General features: G+C 45.2%; 2 protein-coding genes and 1 long non-coding RNA gene across 6 annotated transcripts in view; 1 reads left to right on the forward strand and 2 right to left on the reverse strand.

Annotated features, from left to right (window-relative positions):
* The window catches only part of LOC308591658 (CD2-associated protein-like), a 28,034-nt gene extending 23,887 nt beyond the window's left edge, over window positions 1–4,147 (reverse strand). Inside the window, exons 1-2 of one of the 2 annotated variants that reach the window (XR_014010212.1) lie at window positions 3,992–4,147; window positions 940–1,097 (exon numbers count right to left, since the gene is read on the reverse strand). Coding sequence is in view for 1 of the 2 variants with exons in the window: in XM_081202494.1 (XP_081058620.1) it covers window positions 940–1,097; window positions 3,992–3,995 (162 nt within the window). In the remaining variant the exon portion in view is untranslated. The remainder of the gene's footprint in view (window positions 1–939; window positions 1,098–3,991) is intronic. The other variant, XM_081202494.1, reaches the window with a different exon arrangement.
* On the forward strand, window positions 1,682–22,432 carry LOC308591670. The gene is made up of 3 exons (XR_014010213.1): window positions 1,682–3,550; window positions 10,811–10,953; window positions 21,196–22,432. It is a non-coding gene; the product is annotated as an uncharacterized lncRNA (long non-coding RNA).
* The window catches only part of THRAP3 (thyroid hormone receptor associated protein 3), a 47,247-nt gene continuing 36,018 nt past the window's right edge, over window positions 11,206–22,434 (reverse strand). For 2 of the 3 annotated variants that reach the window (XM_081202482.1, XM_081202483.1), the window contains 6 exons: window positions 20,745–20,850; window positions 19,404–19,488; window positions 16,653–16,834; window positions 13,898–14,090; window positions 12,926–13,090; window positions 11,206–12,590 (listed from right to left, as the gene is read on the reverse strand). In XM_081202482.1, the coding sequence (XP_081058608.1) occupies window positions 12,369–12,590; window positions 12,926–13,090; window positions 13,898–14,090; window positions 16,653–16,834; window positions 19,404–19,488; window positions 20,745–20,850 (953 nt within the window). In that variant the 3' untranslated portion in view covers window positions 11,206–12,368. The remainder of the gene's footprint in view (window positions 12,591–12,925; window positions 13,091–13,897; window positions 14,091–16,652; window positions 16,835–19,403; window positions 19,489–20,744; window positions 20,851–22,434) is intronic. The other variant, XM_081202484.1, reaches the window with a different exon arrangement.

Consider the following 22,434-nt stretch of genomic DNA (forward strand, 5'->3'; position numbering starts at 1 on the left):
TGTGTGTGTGCGCTCTGTAAGAGTTCAGGGGTAAGAGGTATATGGTGCATGTCACATGCTCAGAGGCACTCTTTTCCAGTGAGGGAATCTCATGTTCATTGCTGGATAATGGCACTGGGCACAGGTCCCAGGGCTAACGAAAGGCCTTTTCATGCATTTAAAGGTAAAGGGACCCCTGACAGTTAGGTCCATTCGCTGACAACTCTGGGGTTGCGGCACTCATCTCATTTTACTGGCTGAGGGAGCCAGCGTACAGCTTCTGGGTCATGTGGCCAGCATGACAAAGCCGCTTCTGGCGAACCAGAGCAGCACATGGAAATGCCGTTTACCTTCCCGCCAGAGTAGTACCCATTTATCTACTTGCACTTTGACATACTTTCGAACTGCTAGGTTGGCAGGAGCAGGGATCGAGCAATGGGAGCTCACCCCGTTGCGGGGATTCGAACTGTCGACCTTCTGATCAGCAAGCCCTAGGCTCTGTGGTTTAACCCACAGTGCCACCCATGTCCCTTTCATGCGTTTAGGCCATGGCAAATCCCAGTTTCCCTGCTGACAGGTCACTCAGTAATCATACCTGATTGTTGCTCCCTAATAGGAAGCTGCTTTGTTCTAAGTCAGACTATAGGTCCATCTACCTCAGTACTGTCTACACTGAATGGCAGTTGTTTCAAACAGTGGATGTTCCCAGCCCTGCTTGGAGATTCCAGAGATTGAACCTGGGACCTCTGCATGCAAGACCGATGTCCTACCCACTGAGCCAATGGCCCTTCTGAGACAGGTGCGACAGGCATGTTTGCAAACACGCAAGTCTGTCTCCACTTGTTCCTCATGCTTCTCAAGAGCACACTTAACACACCCTAGACACACACTTACCTGGGACTAAGCTACTTCCGAGGAGACATGCCTATGCCTGGAGTGGGAAGGGATGTAAATGCTCACCTGCACAAACTGGCGAGGGAAGAGCCCCACCCGGCCCTCCAGCTCCCCTTGCAGCCATCCCTCTTCAGGGCCTGGTTGCACCTTCTGGATGATGTCGCCGGCAGTGATCTTGAGCTCATCACCCAGCTGCCCGTCAAAGTCCACCAAGACCAAGACCTCTGAAGGAGGAGGAGGAGGAGAGAGAAGCAGGAAGAAGGTTTTCCCCAAAAGCCTCACTCAGCTATGGGCACTCCCAGATGACCTTTCTGTAGAGCATTCCTTCCAATTGGCCCTCAGGGAGGTTAGGCAACATTGCAGCTATGCACACACTGAGCCATTAAAGGACGTTTCCCCCTCAAAGAATTCTGAGCACTGTAGTTTATTAAGGGTTGCTGGGAATTGTAATTCTATGAGGGCTAAACTTCAGAGCCCCGAGTCCTTTGAGGAAAAGAATGTGCTTTAAAAGTCTAGTGTGTACACAGCCTGCACCAAAGAGTCGCTAGTCCACACCTTCCAGTGCATTTACCCATCACTTTACTTATTGCAAAAGTCTGATCTTTTGGGAGAAGCAGGATCATTTCACAAAACTTCCCAATCAGCTGCAGTTGTGCAACCTAAAATTGCAGTTGCTTGATGATTAAATCCCACCCCAAAAGAGTAATATTCTGCAGAGGCTGACTTTGGCAATATGGCGCCCTGAGCGAGGACAAACTTTGGTGCCTCACCCAAATAATATTTCACACTTATTTTCACAATGATTCAAGTTTGTTGAAGCACCCTCACGCCTCTTACCTTCCATTCTCTGCATACTCTCAAGCACACTATTTTGCACCCCCTCAGATCAGCACCCTGTGCAGTGAAACTGATTGCACCACCTTAAATCTGGCACTGCAGTCTAGGGCCACATTCACACCATACATTGTACGGTTGGAATTGTAGAGTTGGAAGCGTCCCCAAGGGTCATCCAGTCCAACCCCCTGCAATGCAGGAATCTAAAGCATCCATGACAGATGTCCATCCAGCCTCTGCTCAAAAGCCTCCACAATCTCCACTATGATACCACTTTAAAAACTTCATGGCTTCCTCGAAAGAATCCTGGGAGCTGTAGCTTGTTATGGAGGTGGAGACCCATATCTCTCTCACAGAGTTACAATTCCCAGAGTTCCCTGGGAAGGGGGGGTTGATTGTTTAATAACGCCTGGAATTGCACTCAACACACATAACAGACCACAGCAGCAAGTGTTCTTTGAAGGGAGCCATGACTGTTTAAGGTGGTACCATATTGCTTTAAATGTATGGTGCAAATGTGGCCTAATGTTGGATACAAACCATGAAGTGGGAGTTGAATGGCAGTGCAATGTAAAAAAAAAAGCGGTCTGTGATAATTAGAACTTAAGTGTATGTTAAACAAGGATAACTGTTATAATTGGTGATAATTTAATATTGCTGAGATTATTGTATAAGCACCTGGAATGGGGCAGGAAACCATTCACAAGAAGCAGTTATGGATGGCAGCAGCCAGCTGGGGCTGATGGGACCTGTGGCCCAAAATATCTGAAGGCCACCTAGTTGGCCTAACCTTTTCCAAACAGGTGACTGGTATTTACTTCCCTTGTCCCAGAAGCAGCTTCTTCACAGGGTTGTGAGGCTGGGGCCCCTTCCATAAAGCAGCAATGGCCAGCCAGTGACCAGTGCATCAACTTCCAGCTGGTCCCCAAAGCAACCTTAAGTGGACCCCAGGAACCAGATGGTACATCCTAAGTTCTTTCTCCTGGGGGTGCAGTAAGGCAGGACAGAGAGCAGCCTTCACCAAATCCACAAGCCCTACTCTCTGGGGGCTTATCCACATTAACCTTTTGCCCCATTTTTTCTAGGCACAGGTCCATGCTTAAAAGCTCCTTGCCCAAGCATGGTTTCTTCATTTTTGACCTGGACTTGCCCCCACAATAACCTGCTCTCTAGGGCACAATCAGATCAAACATCAATTTTGGTTTTCCACATATTGCTGTTTGCTCCAACTGGGCTTTAAAGAGTGGGTTTTTGTGAGGAAAGCAAAAAAGTGGGGTGCTTGGACATGGAGCTTTAAAGCGCAGACTGTGTCTGGAAAGAGCGGAGGAAAGGTAAGTGGATAAGCTCCGACTCCTCCCAATGGTAGCCGAATCTCACACAGTACCCTGCTAAAACCAGAAGCCTGAATGAGGAAAAAGGGGCTAGCCAGACCCTCTCTGCCTCTCCCTGTTAATTTCAAGCACTGAACATACATTGAAGGCCAAGCCAAGTTCTTTAGCCAGGCAAAAGTTCAGAGGGAGACCTGGCTGGGCCAGGGGGGCCCTGGATGGAGGCAGAGGGATCCAGTGATGCTCTGACAGAGACTGTGGCCAAGGTGAACCATCAGTAAAAATGGGGGCAGGGACCCTTTTATTAATTATGCCTTAATAACAGTTACATCAGTAACAATTAAGCCTGATTTACTTTTCTTTTTGCTCTGTCCTAGCAGTTACCTGAGGGTGCAGGGATTCTCATGTTTCCCTGGGATGCCAAGCATGCAGGCACACACAGAACCCTCCCCCAGCAAGTTCAGTTTCATCACTTCAGTGGAAAAGGTGGGACCCCCACTGGGGTGGAGTCGGAGGTAAGCTCCACTGAAGTGGGCCTGGCAGTGGGCGCCCTGTGCCCACACTGTTTGCTCTGGAACGGACTGCCACCCTCATAATCCTCAGACACTCAAAATGCTAAAAAAAAACCCATCTAAATCCCAGCCACAAAACACATATACATTATAGCCGTTCCCCTTTGACTCACATTAAACAAACCTATTTTACAAAAATAATGCCCTTTAAATCATTGACTTGCCAGAGCACTGAAGCAGCGAGCCAATTCAGTGTTATGTATCAATTGTAGTGTTCACAGGAAATGTGATCCTACAGAACTGTATGCCATCACACAGCTGTGTAAGACGTGGCGGCCGGCGCAGCTGGCAGCACCTGTGAGATTTGTCATCTGGAAAGCCCAGGCAATAAAGAAATCATTCCAGCTCCAGCCCCATTCCCTGTAGGTGGCCCCTGAAACCTACCCATGGCAGCTCCTTCCTCACTTTCTGGCTGCCTCCCTCCGCATAGATCCAGCCAGCTGTGCCTTCCTGGGAAAAGTGGGAGAAGGAAGCCAGGCACTCCCTTTTTGAAGCTGGGAGGGAAGGCCCGTCAGGACAAGCCTGCCACACACGGAAGGGAGGGACAAGCCCAGACTAGGCAAACTGGCGAGGCGGGTTCCTGAGAGAGCCCAGGAAGGAGCAGGGAGGGCTCCAGGCTGCTACCGGGCAGGTAGGCCAGGCCAGGGGGTTTGCTTGCCCCAAATAGATGGGCAGAGCCTACCTGTGATGGAGAGGGGGGTAAGCATTGATGTGCAGGCCTGAAGTGTGGGTGGTTGCACCTGAGTGGGGGAAGCAGCCTTACTTAGGCACACCATCTTTCCCAGCCTCAGGGTAAAATGGATGTATGAAAACTGGCATCTCTGCCATTGTAACTTACTATTTATATAGAGCCACTCCTTGGCAAGATACCCTAACTAAAAGGACAAACCCCTGACTTGAGCAGCTTACACTCTAAATGTCACTGAGAGGAGAGGAAAGGCCTGACAGGGAAGCATTAAATGGCTGTATCAATATTGTTGTACAGTATGGCTCAATACCGTCAGAGCATTTGCCGTATCTAAAAATAAAAAGAGGCCCTGGAGCTCTGTTCCAACTTGAAGTCACACCCTTTGACCTGGCAGCTGTTCAGGAGCTGGGTGTGGTTACTCAATAGGCCCTCTGTGCATGGTCAGAGTTCCTTTCTTCTGTACCGATTTCCAGCAGTGCAAAAACACCACATTTTTATTCGCTGTTGTTATCTTTCACAAGGAACCTGGGTGTTTCACTTCCTGCTGGAGACAGATCTAGAGAACTTCTGGATTCTATTTTTTATTTTTTTAAAGGGGTGAATCTGCTGCTGTGTGTTTTGATATTCCATTATCCCTTAGTCTAACCTGAATCCTGCACAGAACAGATGAAAAGGTGGTCTTTGAAAGCGCTGCTGCTGCTTTTACCCACACACCATTTGAAGACTGGCATCAGTGCAGATGGTCTAGCTTTAGCAACAAACCTCCCCCCCCCCCATGCTCTGGTTAACCACCAGCCTGATTACTGGGCAATTGAAAGTTTGCTCCCTATTTCTGATACTTGATCCTTGGATGCTTCTGGTCCAGGAGTGGCAGGTTAATTGGCAGATGGGTTATTGAGATATCACAAACAAGTAGCTGGCAAGTGTTTTTTACTTCTTTGCTGAATTTTCCCTGGAAATGTAAAGAGAGGTTAACCAGATCATGAGGGGAAGAAGATACAGGATTTTGATGTTGATTATGTCATGTGGGCACTTCAAAAAAAACTTGCTTGTTTGAGGATCCACCATCAAACACCGATCTGGAAGCATCCCTCACAGAGATCTTGGGGGTTTTCTTAGGTTCCAAAATGGCTACTTTTGCTTTGTGAATCTCCTCCTGACAGTTTAGTAAACTTTAGCAGCTGATTGGTCTGAAGTCTGGAAGAAATTGCTGCGCTGGAGACCAATTTCAGCCCTGCACACACTCACAAGCGGCACAGCACCCCTCAGGAACAGCCACTCAGGCATTGGCAAAAAAAAAAAAAAAAAAAAGGAGGAACACATCACACAAAAAAGGACAAGAGAGGACCTTTTCTGGCGTCAAATTTGCATATGCTAACTTATATGCATAGATACATATTTAGAAACAATTGCTATAAGTTAAATAGAAATACAGTCTATTTCACTGTTGTTGCACCATAGTTCCACCCACTGCTCAGTTTGCTGCCCAGGTGCTGCTTACTGTGAGATGTGCACAACCTCAAGGCCCCTGTGCTCCTCTCTGATTATTTTTTTAAATCTTGAAACTAGACAGCCCTTCAAATAGAGGATGCGTTCATGAAGAGGACTGCCTCTGTACAGTAATGAATTCCCACCCTGCCTCAGGTTGCTTCCCACACAAGGAGTCTCAGACGTTTAACTTCTCAATTTACATATTTCCTCTGGAAAATACGCTTAGAGGCCATACCTACACACAGAGATGGTGGTAAAGCTGGGATGAAAAACACCCCTTAAATAGTATGATTATGGGTTCCTTTGCAGTTCTAGCAAAGATGCTTTGAAGAACTCAAAATACTGGAAGGCCAAGATCTTTTGGGTACCTGCAATTGGGGGAAAATCCTCTTCCAGTTAGCAGAAAGTGACAGTTAATTCTGTTTATGCCTGGTGTCCCTGCCTCACTTGAGCCCCTCTTTGCATCAACAACTGGCTGGAGTATCTATGGGGCACGAAAAAGTCATAAAGAGCTCCCAGGGCACACCCACACAGAAACTCAGCCTGCTTTTATTACTCAGACCCCAATCGGTGTCCATAGAAGTTGGGTGACGGCACTGCAGATGACCAAGACTGGAATAGTTCACATCCTGCCTGAAACATAATGGACAGGAGGAATTTGTCCAGGCCTGTCGCTCCCCAAGCACTTGGGTGACAGATTGGGTTACTGAACTTGTCTTGGGATGACAGATAATGACACACACTTGGCCCGAGGATGCAAGAAAATAACAGTAAGATGTCATTTCCTCAATGCATTCAGTTCCCTCTCTGTTTGTGGCTGTTGAATTTTCTTGATGCCCTCCCCCTGCTCCCAACAAATGTGTCTTGATTGACACTGGAATGCTTTATTCAAACAGTCCAATAACTTAGCATAATTAAGATGCAACAACTCTGATAATGTCTTTCCAATTGGCACCTGAATCTAACTTCTTACAAGAACCCTGTCTGAGGCGTACCAGTATATAAAATCTAGTGTCCAGCCCCAAGGCAGCCAAGCACAATTATAGGCATTCAAAATGAAGTTGTAGTCCAAAACACCTGGAGGACACCAGGTTGGGGAAAGCTGTTCTAGATCACAAATCAAGCTAATGGGGCAATGGAGGTTTCACAGAACCAAACCTAACAATAGGTGGTCAGCTGGGTAGCGAATGATAACTGGAGAGCCTTTCGTAGCGTTGCATCATCACAACAGGGCTGCCTCCTAAGGGAGACCTGCCTTGCACATTCATTGTTAGCTTTTAGGCACCAGGTGAATTGTGTCTTGTTCACTTGGGCTATCCTAACCCAGCTTGATGTCCTCCAGATGTCTTGGACTACAACACCCATCATCCCCAGTCCGTATGGCTAGCAAATGTGGATGGTGGAAGTTGCAGTCCAGCAACATCTGGAGGACTACAGGACAGCCACATTTGATTTATTGACTATAGCTCCCTCTTTCCTTTTTAACATTGACATATACCCCTAAAGTCATGTTAAGTAGTGGTGTTGATGTCGGGGAGGGGGGGGGAGGGACCTGAAGGGGAAAGAGAAAAAGGCTATTGACTTAAACATACCTGCACAGTGTGGTCATCACCTGAGGCCTTTCTCTGGTGGTCTCTCTAATAGAGCTTCAGAGAGTAGCAAAAAGGGAGGCCTTTTCAGTGCTGGCTTCCTGTCTGTGGAATACTCTCTCCAGTCAGTCCTGCCTGAAGCCAACATTAACAACTTTTCAGCACCAAGTTAAGAGGTACCTCTTCTCCCAGACTTCTGAGGCATTATGATAATAATTGCTGTTTCTCTCTGTGTGTTTGGATATTGTTAATTTGTTGTTGGTGGCTGCTTTTTAATTGTGTAACTCACATAGAGATATTTTGTATTAGGTGACAAATCAAATAAACCAAGAACAACATCTCTACACCTGGTGAGTTTTAAGATTGAGTAGGGGAGGAGCCAGTGACATTCACTTCTAGGTGTTTTCCGGTTTCATTCTGCACCACAGCCTCCTGGGAAGACGCACCCCCCTCATTTAGGCCATTATGAACTTGCTCTTTCTAGACTCAGAGGCTGGAGTGAAACGTGAAACTAGCAAGCACCTGAAAACACCTCGTTTGAATGTTTGCTAGCTCCTAACGCATTAATTCTTAAAATACCAACACACACACCTGCTTCCCTTTAAACATCAAGGCTTATAAAGAGTTCCAGGGAACTCAAAAGCTTGCATATATTTTATTCCATTTGGATTGACCTAACAAAGGTATTGCCCCAGTACAGACTCAGATCTATTTTATCTCTTCGGTGCCGTGGAACCTAAATGCACAGTAAGTTAGTTGACATGAATGCAACTCTGTATGTGAACATTTTGCCTCCCCACCCCCACCTCTGCAGCCAACCACCCACAAATTAGGCTTTTTTATTGAGATGATGTCATCCCAACTTTGCCTGACCCCACACAAGCAGAAGTACCTGTTTGTTCTCTGGCAATTTACAGTGCCATAAAATAAGCACCTAACATTTAATGGGCAATCAGCTGACCCATTAGTGCAACACGTTTGATGGAAACCAGGCTGCAGAGGATCTTTTGCTCAAGGTAGGTAACTTCTAGCTTCCTGGCCAGGGGATTTACAGAAGGACAGTCCCAAAGAAAGTTTCCTTTAGAGACAGATGAGGGAATAGGTTTTGCTCCAGTTTCCTAGACCTGGGAGAGTCCCACCCAGAAAACTCAACCCTTAGAACAGGCTTCCTCAACCTCGGCCCTCCAGATGCTTTGAGACTACAATTCCCAGCATCCCTGACCACTGGTCCTGCTAGCTAGGGATCATGGTAGTAGAAGGCCAAAAACATCTGGAGGGTCGAGGTTGAGGAAGCCTGCCTTAGAACAATGCTTCCACGCCCTTCTTACATCTAAACAGTCCTTTTGCCCCCCAAATCATAAGGACTTTGTAAAAAAACTGAGCCACCTTGAGAGTAATACCTTTATAGCAGGACCCAAATGTCAAAGCCAAGAACAAGCATTACTGGTTCTTGGAAGTCCTTTTCGGGTTGGATGTTAAAGGGGAAAGGGAGATGTTTGGTATGTTGTGCCCCAAAGTCTGAATTCAAAGTCTCAAGATAGGCTACCAGAGGTGTTGTACAGGAATAATGGATCAGTCTTGCTTGGTACAAGATCCCCACGGGACTAATGCCACAACAAGGAAAGTTGCTCCCCCATTTTAATGATCTAATTATGCCTAAACAGCTCCTCCTGCATTCCATCTTAAAGACTCTTACACGTTGTACATTTTAGGGACTTTTACATCATGTTGAGCTCCTGCCCGCACTTTCCTGTGCACTTTACTCCAAGCTGCTGGAGAATTCTACACTAAAGCTTGCTCACAACCCTGTGATAATCTGACTGACTGTAATTAAAGTGTTACTGCATCGTGGTTTCTGGACCCCACCCCACCTGAGACACACAAAGGACCAACTAGCTACCTATTTAGTCTGGTGTAAAGTTTTGGAGAACTCAAAATAATAAACGATATTGCCCCAATATGGATTTTTTGATTAGAACATGACTCAAATGCTCTGGCATTTGAGGCTGGTTTTCTGTAGAATTGCTGACAAGCACAGTTCAAGGTACTAGTTCTAATCTCAAATACATCTTTCACCTTTGCCACACTCAGTAATATTGGTTGACCAAAATCATCCACCATTGGGGTGGCCTGCAAAAAGGTGTTCTAGCAGCTCTTTGTAGGCTCTGCAGCCATCATTCACCAGATCCAGAAAAGCCCAATGCTAATCATTTTCTACCAGGGTCAGATGGGCTGAGTCAAGAATACCATTCTAGTGTTTTTGAAAAAACCACCCTGCTGCCTTAAAGCCACTAAAGCATGTCATTTTGTACTTTGGACTGTCCCTACTTTGAATTTTTAAAGGTAGGACAGGGTAAACCCAAATCTCAACTGATTGGTTGCCATCCAAGGTCCAGCCTGGGAATGGTGCCATTTAAGAAATTTCAAGACCCAGAGACCCATAAAGCACAACTCGCAGGCTGGTGGTTTTTTTAGTCACTTCATGTGTTGGGAACACAGTACAGACCCTGTAACATGTGAAGGGGATAGAAATCTTCTCTTCACCATGCAGAGAAAATCGGGACCAGCTGTGTTTTTGCAGAATTGCTGTTTCCACTTCTTAAATGTGTTAAGCTGCCCTCAACATGACACAATCCAGAGCCTCTGTGGTGCAGAAGACTTGTTGTTTGGACAGAAATGTTCATAATCCCTCTTTGTTGTGCAGCAACCTAAAGGGTCCAGGGTAAGCCCTCACTCAGAGGAAAGAGAGGAAGAATGAATGGAAGTGCAATGAAGTATCTAAAAGATCTGAGCCAGAAGACTCCTTGGCAGCACCTGCCTTGCCCAGCAGGCGCCACAGTGCCCCAGCACAGGAGCTCTGAGAACTGCCAGCACATTTTTATATTCACTTCTAATTATGGCCTCAGGCAACAGGGCAGGTTGGCTGGTGTTTTAATTAAAAACTTGGAAGGGGGAAAAAGCATAGCTGCTGGAAAGAACAGGGCTCGCCAATATTCCCCACCGTTTCCCGAAGGGTTTAAACTTTGCACCTACCTAGTACGCCACTCAAGTCTTTTGAACAGTTCTCTCTTAAGTGCACCCTCCTCCCAAACAAAAGGCTTTTTTCTTAATTTGCATAATTTATAGACCAGGTCATTCAGGGTTTTTGTGTGTGCAGAGGTGTGTTTCACAGAAAGGAAATATTCCACAAAGCAAGAAAACTCCCAAGTACGCACATGGACCCATCCTTAACATTTGCCTTATGTGAGCTGATGGGCTGACAAAAGATCAAAGCCAATTACAGTATCTAGAAAGCCTACAGGCATTTTTGTTTATGCACTGCCTGGTCACACTCTCTCCTTCACATTGCAGTGGCTTCTACACTGGCATCTGTAGAACCCAAATGCAGCCTCCAGTTCTAATACTTTGCTCCCCCATTTTCTCTCTTTTCTATAGGAGACTTCAAAACAACCCCCCACCCGGGATTCCAGGAGTATGTGAGATGGAAGAAAGTGCTTTACAAGGCCACATCAGCTAGGCATTTTGGGTGAGAAAAGGATGGAGGCTCTTCCACTCATTTGGGAATCTTGGGCAACCAGGTAGGGAGAGCCCTACAGATGTTCTGTGGATGCACGGACTTCTTTGCAATGTTAAACATACGGCTACTGGGATCAAGGGTGGCAAGTTGAGCATTTTTCTGCTACCCTTCAGGAGCTTTGAACAACTCTTTTTTCTTTGTTTTGCCCAACACTATCATGTTGGCCCTGTTTGATGTAAGGTTATGTTGCAGCCCTATTTTGGGGGTGGGGTGGAGGCTCAATAAAAGCAGCAATAAAAAAAGGTCTGCATGGTCCATTTCAATGTAATTTTATTTGAACAAGGAGTCAAAACAAAAGCTTGCGGGCTTTGCTAAGCAAGAACTGCACCAGTCCCACAAAATGAGCTCTATTTATAGCACAGAGAGGAAAAGGGGAACAGAGAGAAGCACTGCAAAGTCTCATTTCCAGGGGGACAGATTTCTCAATAGGGCAACTACAGTCTCTGTAGCTGGCTTGGGAGAGTGAGCACATCACCTGCCCGACATGCTTCTCGAGTGCTGCGGATTTAAAGCTGAAGAGAACCACAAAACCAGCTGTCAGCAACTTACCCATGGCCATCACAGAAGTGAGTCAAAATTGCTTTATAAAAAGATTAATAAAAATACTGGAAAAAATCCTCATTTCTCATGCTATATGTCTGGTTTTCTTTTTTAAAACCTAGTATATTCACAAGTTTCTTAGAAAACTATGTGACCCCAAAAATAGTGTTCAGATTCACAATTGGAGGCAAGGAGGGTATGCAAGAAATCTAGAGTGAACGGACCAAGAAGCTGCTAACATTAGCCAAGAGCAGTTTTGCATTTTGGTGGTTGTGGTGGGGAGAGCTTGGGTCCTTCCCCCTCAACTGTGCCATGCTACACTTTAGAACTTCAGCACAAAAAGGGGAAAAAACAAAAGGCGATTCTTTAAAGAGAAACGACTCCAAATTCAAGCAGAGGGAAAGTTCCTTTAAATTAAGAACACCACAGAGTTTGGTCCCAACAGTTTCTAGTCAGATGTTTATTCACATGCATTTTTCTTCTATATATAAGAACCACAAACGCCTTTCTGAAGTTAACCATTTTAAGGGGTGTTGTTTTTATATGTATATATATGCAAACGCTTAAAATAAAGGATTTCTAAAAAAGAATATCCACAAACAGGAAGAAAGGGGGAAAACAAAGAGCAGGGAATTAATTTCCCACATGTATCATCACATTAAAAAGAGCGCGCGCGCAAAAACTGATTGCCAATAGTATTGGGCAGAACTCACTCCACTGTCCTCCATGAGATCACTGAAAAATTAAAAAAGAGAAAATAAAAGAACATTCAACTAGTCAATAAGGATCAATTACAGTCCAGACTGACAGAGTCCCCCCTCCAACAGCTGTTGCTGCTTCAGGGCCTCAGGACCCTCTTTCCACTTGTCGAGACTGCTACTCCGCCACTGACTGAAGGGCTTCTTTGTCCTCTCTGTTCTCAGCCCCGCTCTCATCATCCTCAATCTCTCCCTCCTCACCACTAAACTTGTCATGGGCCCATTTGGGGCTGGTGCTCGATTTTCGGTACAGGAAACGGCCCCTCCCTCTGGGGAAGATGCCCCTTCCCCGGCCTCTGTTCACCCATTTCTCACCCCCTTCGCCCTCACGGTCATCATGCTGCAAAGGGAAAAGAAGAAGAAGAAAAAGGTATTTGTCAGTCAACAAATACAGAGCTCCTCAACAGCCCACCAGAAGGCCCCACCTCTGTCCACCCCCTCTCCTTTCCCCAGTGGCCGCTGCTACATTTCCCACACAGGCAGGGGAGGATAAATACCCTGGAATATGCCCCCCCCCCCAGCCTCTGCATTTTCCAAGTAAGCCCTCCAGTAATGCTGCAGGGCTGAGGAGACAATGACGGCAAGACCAACTTGGGGCCTGTCACCTGGTGGAAGGGACAACTTCTGTGCAGGCAGCTCACAGCCACATGCCCACCTCACCCCCAGGGCACATACCAAGTAGTACTTCTTGCTCTTGGGGGTGTACTCGGGGTCCCACTCCTCCTCCCTGCTCCGCTTCTGGAAGTCGGTGCTGCTGCTGCCGCCACTGCTGTTGTTGTTGTTGCTGTTGCCAGAGAAGGTCCCTCTTCCCCAGCCACGACCCCTGGCCCGGAACTGTTGCTGTCATCAGGAGCAGAGGAAGAAAGGGAAGGTCAAAAAGCGAGCAACAGAAAGAAAGGGGATCTGGCTGGGCCTGGGATGGCCTGTCATGATTTCTGGAGCACTACACACACAGAGCTGATCGTTTATCTCTTAGCAACAGATAGAATGGAAATTGCCCATCACTAGAAACACTCATCACACTTCTGTATTCAAGGTGTGGGCTACTGTCTTTCCAGGAAAAAACTGACCCAATAGCACTATTTTGAGGGCTAAGTAAACATGACAAATCTGTAGGCACTTGAGATCCCTTTTTGCATTACATAGCTGGGCAGAGAGGTGCTATAATACTCCCATTTACAAAAACAAACCCAACCCTTTTGGCTCAACCTATTAGCTAGGCCCCTTCTTGGTTAAATTGTCCTTCAGATTCTGACTGATTTTTGGGTCTGGATGTGAGCCCCTGGGTGTGGCTTCTTACACTTCCTTGAGCAACTGATGCGCACTATAATGTTATGGTTTTGTTGCTTTTGGTATATCATATCATATTGTTAAAAAAAAAAGTTTGCCCTTTCACCACAAATAGGAAACTTCTTCTGAAAAAGACCCTGAAGTTGTACTCAGTAAATATGTGGAAGAGGTGAGACAAATTTTATAAGCAAGAACGACTCCCTTACACTGGGTAGCTGCCAACACCTAACACTGAACCCCTTTCAAAAGCTGGGAGGTGCCTGTCCACACTCCAGCTCTGCCACAATTCAAAACTATTTTGACTTATCACCCTGGAACAAGGGCCCAGGGCACACACCCTCCAAAAGGACAACTTACAAAGGTTCCTCGGGCTCTGCCCCTATCAGTTGGGCCCGTAAATTCCTTGGTCCCAAGGCGGGATTTGTCAAAGCCAGGGGCAGCCTCCTCTCGCTCTTCAGTCTCCTCGGGGTACTCCTCTGCTTTGTAGGAGCGGGAAGACTGTGATGATGAGGAGCTTGACCTAGATCGCTCCCGCACACGCCGGTGCTTCCTAAGTCAAGGCAAAGAGAGATATATATGAATGTCAGGGGAGGGCACATCTCTACTGCCTCAATGTCAGTCATTCCTCCACCTCTCCCCGCAACTTCACCACATGATATATACCAGGCATGTCCAACCAAAGGTACTGAGATCTACCATCCAATATCAAAAACTGGCAGTGATCCACCACACTCTCCCATTGTCGTTCTTCAACTTAAACATATTATACTAGGCTGGGCTTATGATAAAAATAGTAACAAATGATAGTCCCTTCCATAAAACCTGAAAAGTTCATCATAAATCAATATTTTTTAAAAAAATACATAATTTGTATAATTGTAATAACATAAGAAAATAACATTGAGGACAGGGTTCTACATAATCAGAACATGATGCATGGATTGTTGTTCACAAGAGCTCGTCTTTAAAGTACCCCAGACTCTTGCTGTTTTTCAAATGAGTCAGGGGCACATGTCAGCCACAGTGATTTCCCCCATAGTTTGAAAAATAAATTGGGTAAACTCAACTGCAGAGTTGACAGCCTTCAAGCACCACCTTAAGAACTGGATGGAACCTGTAGAAGCCCTTTCCCCTGGATCCAACCTACCCCTTCCTTTCGAGTAAACCTAAACCAGACCTTTCTCTCTTTGATGAGCCAGTGCGCAGGGCTGCACATACATACACACACACCACACCCCTCCCTGCGTGAGTGGGATGGCAGCAGCCAGGAAGGGCCCCCACTCCCTTGTGTGTTTACTCGGGAGTAAGCCTTGCCGCGCTCAGTGAGAGAGAGCTCGTCAGCGGGGAGGGAGGACAAGGCAGTCCTCTCCTCAAGGGCTGGATCCTGGAATGTCCAGCACCATCTCTCTCTCTCTCTCGACCCAAGCCAGCCCTTTCTCTTGAGGAGCCAGTGCACAGGGCTTCTCGCTCTTGCCCAGCCTCTACATCTACGTACACCTCCGCCCGCTTGCTTCTCCTTCTCCTCCTTCTGAGAGAGAGGGAGAGAGAGAGAGAGAGAGAGAGAGAGAGAGAGAAAGAGAGAGAGAGAAGCCCTGCACGCTGGCTCCTCAGAGAAAGGGCTGTTTCTGGAAAGAGAGAGAAATATACAGAGATTGACGAGAAACAATCACATAATCTACAAGTCGATCCTGATCGACCTGTTGGACAATGCTTCTATATACAAATAGGAGACTACCATACTCCCTACCCTCTCCTAGACCAAAGGCAGGGATTTCCCTGCCTCCGCAACCACCCTGCTTGTAACCTGCTGTCTCCAGTGACTGAAGAGAATCATTAATTTGGGTCTCTGTGTCAGGAGATTCCAGACCAAAAATGAAAGCAAGTGCACAGTCTCCCCTCCTTTATCTAGAGTGGCTTCTTGTTCTCTAGGGCTCCAGTGCAATTCAGCAACAAAGGTGCACATCACACACGCTGTTATTAAGCTTGGGCAGCATAGTGCCTCATTCAGCCCAAAGTGGCCCAAACACACAGCTATTTGCTGCAAAAATTGAAGTTTCAGAAATGCAGACAGGAAAGCATTGAGCAATGCTAGCATGCCCCATCCAATGATCCAGAGAGCTCTCCTCTCTCTTACACCCACCCCTCTTAGCTTGAAAAAGCGAAGTTGCGTTTGACGTCTAGGGGGAAAGGCTAAGCTAACAATCACAAATGTACATTTATAACTTTAAAAAATGAATTAATGGTACTTAAATATTTTTATAAACAAATAAATAAGTGTAAAAGACATTGACTTGAAATGCACTTAGACTAGCCTGCCTGTGTCCTTTCAATAAGTAACCCTACAAACTGTGTTCTGGGAAAATGTAGGGTTGGTTCCTTGGAGGCTTATTAGCAACTGCTCAATGAGAAGATCAGTGATGACGGACAAGCATCCCTTTTGGAACAGCTTGCCTACTTATTGCAGACCTTATGGTACAGTGTATAGCCCACAGGCAATGCACATGAGGGGAGTGGCAGGACCCAACAGCTGAGACCTAACAAGCCTGGATGTAAAAACAGCACTTTTCACATCCCCAGAAGCCTGTGCTATGTAACAGGACAGCCCCACACTGACACCTGCTGCATCCTAGGAAGTATCATCAACTAGCCCAGTGAGGGGAAGGACCTCAGGCGCAGGGGCTGAAGGGGAAACTCCAGGGTTCTCTATCTGGCCCTTGGGACTTTTACAAGGCCACACCCCGTACTGGTTCTGCTCTGCACCTTCCTTCAGTGTTTGTGCCTGGTTGGGATGTCTCCTTGAACTGTGGTAGCACCTTGAACTGTGGTAGCACCTCTTACTTGCTTGGATGCAAGGCTGGATAACTGCACGTGGGACTGTAGAAACCTCTGGAACGTATCCTACTGAGCATCCACTGCCCCACCCACACTGGCATGCACCTCCTGGGGAGGTTCCTCTTGAGGAAATGCAGCCCTTGGGCTGAAAATGTTTCCCTGCTAGTTTCTTCTATGTGGGATTTCATTATGTCAGCTCACTATCACTCTTCTGTGTGGCATCTAAAATAAAAAGGGAAGGAAAGAAGGAAGAAGTGGAGAATGTTCTCCTCCTACATACTTCTTTTTGGACCCTTTATGAGACCTCTCTGTTTTCTCCGTTGATCTCTCCCGTGAATGACTTGAGGGTCTGGAGTCCACCGATTCCCTCGACTTGCCTCGCTTATCTTTCTCCTTATGTTTTTTACGCCGTTCAATGTCAAGGCGCAGGTCAACTGGGTCCTCTTTGTATTTGCTTTCGGCCTGCAAAGAGAAAAACAGGGGAAAGACTTGACACCTGAGCCTTAAGCAATTCCTTCACAACTACATCCCTTTTTACCTTGCTCAGGACTGAAAAATACTCAAGCAAGGGAAGTTATGCTGGTGCTAATACACAGACTGAATGACTTCACAAGATCCACGCAAAAGATTTCAATCTTTCTGCATCCACTTCTCTCTATGCCAAACGTAAGTAATTATTAATCAAATCAAGGGAGCCAAAGCCAAGACCCTTTGATGTCCAAAGGAAAAAGAACAGGCTCAAGGGGCAATGATCTATATATGCCAAAGCTAAGAACTGTGTTCTCCTCTTCTGACAGATTCTTGTGCTCTACAGGGAATTGACTGAACAACAGAATTCCTTCCCTGTGCCTGGAAAGGGACGCCCCCTCCTCTCACTGCAGGAGACGTTGGCTGCAGTTATGGAAAGTGAAGGGGAAATGTGCAGACTGTCTAAGCTCCAGTATCATAATAGAGCCAATTCTCTACATTCCAGAGAACCAATGAAGGAGTTATTTGGGGAGGCAGGCTTCCTGAGTGTGCTCCCCCCTCCAATCACCACTGGCTGTTGAGAGATCCATAATGAGCCTTGAAGGGGCTGCTGCATAGTTTGCTCTCAATCAGCATAACCTCTCAAATTCAGAGTTGTGCACCGTAAGCACAAAAACGAGGCATCGTGTTTCTCACACTTACGATGGCAGAAAAAAGATTTGAACATACACCTGCTGCTGAAGACTCAGCAACCAAATGGAGCCAAGCTTGGCCTGGCTTCTAGGGGACAAGAGTTAGAACTTAGGTGTTCTGCACTGCTGTGCTCACTGCACACTCCCACCCCCTGCAAAACAGAACTCCCTGCTTCTACCTTTCAGCTACAATCCAGTCTCCACACACCCTTCCCTGTCTCCATTGCCGAGAAGCTCCTGAATTTTGGGGGAACTTGAACTTTGACAGCAGAACACGTTGTGCAAGATAAATGTATCTATATTACTTATTCTGAGCAATACTTATAAACAGCAAACATTTATTCAGCATCAACAGTGTGCTTGGAGCTGTAGTTGGAAAAGTTATCCTTGGAGATCACTTTACGGAATGAGATTTCCATGAAAAAAACACAAAAAAGACACAGGTATGTCTCATACCACTATTTCATCATCCCTGTCCTTATTTAGGATACTTTAAGTGGCACATCTGGGAAGAAATGGCTAAGAACAGGAGAAAGTGGTGAGAAGATTAAATTCTACAGGCAAACGAAAATCTTCAGTCAACAGCAGTAGGATCAAAGTCATTTCTGAATTGTTACAGGTCTCTTTGATTTTTATTGAAACAGTCAATCAGTGGAGCTTCTTGTTTCAACTTGGTAACTTTCAGTCCAGCACAAGTCTTTGGAATAACTAGGGCAGGGAAAAGTGGGAGCATCAGTTTCGCCTTAACTCAAAAAGAATGGGTAGCAGCTCTCTATTAAGTACTTTACTTACACAAGCGTCTAGCCTACTTTTTGATTAAAATAAAGAAGCTGGCATGGCTGAATGTGGGAGCTGTATTTGTTCTTTTGCCTTCCATAAGTGAAGGAGAACTCTTTTCAACTCATAAAACAAAGCCGATCTGTCATTGCCAGAATGGAAACTCGTTTCATCATCAAATGTCATTCATCAGCAGAACCTAGATCAGTTGTTGTAGCCATTTGTGTAGTTCTATTTCATAAAGAGGTCGTCTCAGGAGCTCCTGACTGTTTGTAAACCTGAAGTATGTGTCTATTCACATACACAAGCATGTTCACTGTCGGATGGTGTGGTAGAGAGAGATCAAATCCAGCAGTCGAGTATCTTTCAAACGCGACAAGTGTGTTTGGAGAAACTGAGAACACAGGTATGACATGAAAGCAAACCCTTCAACAGCATTGCTAAAAACCATTAAGACAAACGTGTATGAAAGTGAACAGACAATGCTTCAACTCAAGATGGTCATTTTTTCCTTTAAACTTAGGGGCATATAATTGTTTCGCTGCCTGTAACAGTTTTAAAGACCGCCAAGAGAGTGTTTTTAATTCTGAGCAGCATTTTAAAATAAACTAGCGGCAGTCAACAGAAAACACATTAGCAGAAAAAATATCTGTGTGCTTGGTTCAGATATGGATTTGATTTACTTTCCTCTCTTCCTGACATGCACGTCTTTTTGAAAACATGGTTGGAAATATCACGGGTAATACAAGTGATTTAATCATACTTACAAGCAGCAAAATATCACAAAAAGTCTTCCATCATCAAGGTCACTTGTTTCCAAAATTCCATTTTTTTTGTCTCAAGCTCAACCTCAATTGACTTTGGGGTCATTTACCATATTTCTAACCACTTCACAAAGGTTGTTGATACATTTTTTTTAATAAAAATTAACCCTTTGTAGTTCATTTTTAGAATTATGCCCATCCTTGAAAGAAAAACACAAACTTAAGTAGAGAGCAAGTTAAACAAAAATATCACTTTTTTATTATAAAAAAACAAGTTCATGCCCGAAGTGCACACATTTTGTTTCACTACAGATCAAAGCAACAGGTCACCTTGTAGCTGGATTCTTTGGAACTTTTGATTTCCTCTTGCGAGAATCCATGTTTTCTAAAGGAACTGGGAGAAATGTCTATCCTCCTAAAAAAGAAAAAAAGAGAGCATGCATGATTAAGAAAAGGTCAAGGAATGCCCCCCCCCCCCGCTTCCCTTCTGCCATTCAGGGAATGTATAAATTAGGCCTTAGTTCTATAGTGTAAGGAATGGCACATGACAGACATAAAACTTCAGGGCTGAATTGACTTGTGGATAGAACATTCAATCTCCTGTTCCATCACGAGACTCCCTAGTGGCCTTGGGCAAGTTGATGCTGGTAAGCCTCAGCTACGACAGAGACTTGTTCAAAGATAAACAATATAGGACCTTAAGGCACCTTAAAGAGTTATGGATACAACGAAGAGTTGTTTATCTCCTTCTTGCTCTGAAAGCCATACTTATTCGTGCAGACTCTGATAGCAACAGTGATGGCTGGTGTCCCTTGGGACCAGGAGGGCAGAAGGCAGGGAGATAAAACAGTAGGTAGAGCCAGAGCCAATGACAGGGAGAGACAATTCATTCCAACTTTGTCCTCATCCACCTCCCTACTGTGTTCTGCAAGGGGCAACACAGCGACTTAGGAGGATGATGCTGACAGGCAGGGCAACCCCCTGGACTAGCTGTAAATGAGAGGAAGACAGGCAGGTTGGAGCTGGCTGAGAGCAGACTGAGGTTGGTTAGCCAGTGCTCTATTCACTCTACTGAATGAAACTCCAATGAATAAAAGGTTCAGAATTCAGTCTCCACTCTCAGCTTCTTTTTGAAATGGAAGCTTCTAGCCATCAGAAAGTATGGCTGAATTATGTGGGCATCACCTGCTGAAGGCCAGAAAAATGGCTGCTTAAGAGTTTCAGTTGTAAGGACTGGGTCTCTAACATCCTTGCCTCACCATGAGGAGCAAATTATTGATTTCCGTACTTTATTCTTGTTGTGGATTCGATATGCTTGAATCAAAGTCCTTTTTTCTCTCCTGGATAGGCACCCAAGACAGTGGCAGGGCAAGGCAGAGTTTGCCTTGGATGAGAAGCACTTGCTTATGATAAGCAAGCAAATGCCTAATAGCTAAATGCAAGCATTTATGCTGCTTAATGGCTACGATTCAAAAAGTCTCTTAAATCGGGATTTTAAAAGTACATGTCAAAACTCTACACTTGGCAGATAGTAGTCTGATTTGTCTAGTAGTCTGCCTGCTTTCGTGCTGGTGAGTTATGCCAAAGCCTATTCATTTGAGGACTCTTTGTGGTAAGGGTGCACATTTTCTCCCAAAACCATGCCTTTATTACATGCAAAGGTGCACTCACCTGTGGATTTCAGGGCTTTTGTTCTTAGCAGACTCTTGCTCCGCTCGTTTTAGGTATTTTGTAAAGCGCTCATTCAATGTCATTCCTGAAGACCCAAAATGATGCTCTGTTGATATGCAGTGAGGAAATATCACATCATTAACATTGCATCTATACTTTAGGACAATATAAAAGTGGCTTCTGCAGGAGGGTCTGAAACAGATTCAGGAAGCAAACAACATAAAGGTGAAGGGCAGGAGAAAAGAGGGAAGGAGACGGATCCATCTGTCTGCAGGTTAAGCAGTGCAGACTTTTGAAAAAATTGCTTTTACTCATATAAGAATAATTAAAACACCAGGGAAGTCTCAAATGTAAGATCCAATACAAGGCTGGCATCATATGAAGATCAGCAAAGCATTATAAGCTTGATCAGATTGTTAACATACATACTTTCCTTTATCTTTTTGTACAGGAAAACCTACAGTGACAGTCTTACTGCAACCATAGTGTCAACTGATCCTGATTTCCAAATCTGAAGATTGGCTGAAGAGGGACCATATTCATGATAGTCCAACTTGTGCAAGTAATAATGTTTTGCCAAATATCATGAAAGGAGTCAGATTTTTCTTTTCTCTTCCACATGTGGATTAGATGGGTTATTTTTTCTGCTATTGCAATCTTCCACAATTTTTTATACCATAGTCCAATGTTCAAAGTCGAGAAACAGTCTTTTTATTGTCATCTTCCCTGGCTGGGTATCCATCTAATTTTTTCGGAGGGAGGGGAAGTATCAGGTGGCTAGGAGTCTACAGAATATCAAAAGGGTACCTTAGTACTTTATCCCCATCTCAAATATCCATCCTGCTCTTAGATATTCAGGTAAAGCAGACTGCTTGGGAGAAGAGATGGACACTAAATGGATAGGAATGCACACAGCACATGCTGCCCTTTTTGCTGAGAAACTCCATACTGTTAATTAAGCTCAACTTCTCCAACAGAGAACTTGTCAGGGAAGAATGTCTATTTTTTCCACATACACTGGTACCGTTGGTGCCACTTGAAGTTTCCGATCACATATTTTCAAGCACAGCTGAAGCATTGTACGTAAAAACCCAAAGAAAGAATTTGGGCATTCAGTTGTGAACTCTTACTTTAAAACTTTTCTTTCCCTTATGAGTAAAGCTGTAGATAAAACTTTTACCATGCCCCTATCGGTAGTGTAACCAGGGGAGAGAGAAAATGAAGGGGGCTGCCAATTAGCCACTTAGCCCACATAAACCAGAAGAGCTCAGAAGGACCAAAATGAAAATAAAGAGGTGAAATGGGGACAAGAATTTTTAAAATAGATTTCTCACTCTTCCCAACTGGAAAACCTTCCAACTGCAAGATGAAGTACTAATCAAGAATGAATAAGCTTCATCAGGGGGCGGGGGGAGGGAAGAGAGAGCTCCAGCGAAACAAGCAGGGTTGCATAGTGTCTTCTCCTGCCTTCTATGGATCTACAGCAAGAGGACAGCTCCAGGAGTAACTTTTGGCAAAACCTTTGGCAAAAGTTTTATATTTTTAGAATTTGTTCCGTGATCTGCATTTCACTGTTTGTTCAGTATTTTATTGGCAGTTGTAACCCACTCTGGGATCATTCTGTACGATAAAGGGTGGGATGGACATGTTTTAAATCAATAAATAAACTAACACCAGTCTCAAATGCAAC

The sequence above is a fragment of the Podarcis bocagei genome (genome assembly GCF_964188305.1).
Source record: "Podarcis bocagei genome assembly, chromosome: 7".
Taxonomy (NCBI): domain Eukaryota; kingdom Metazoa; phylum Chordata; class Lepidosauria; order Squamata; family Lacertidae; genus Podarcis; species Podarcis bocagei.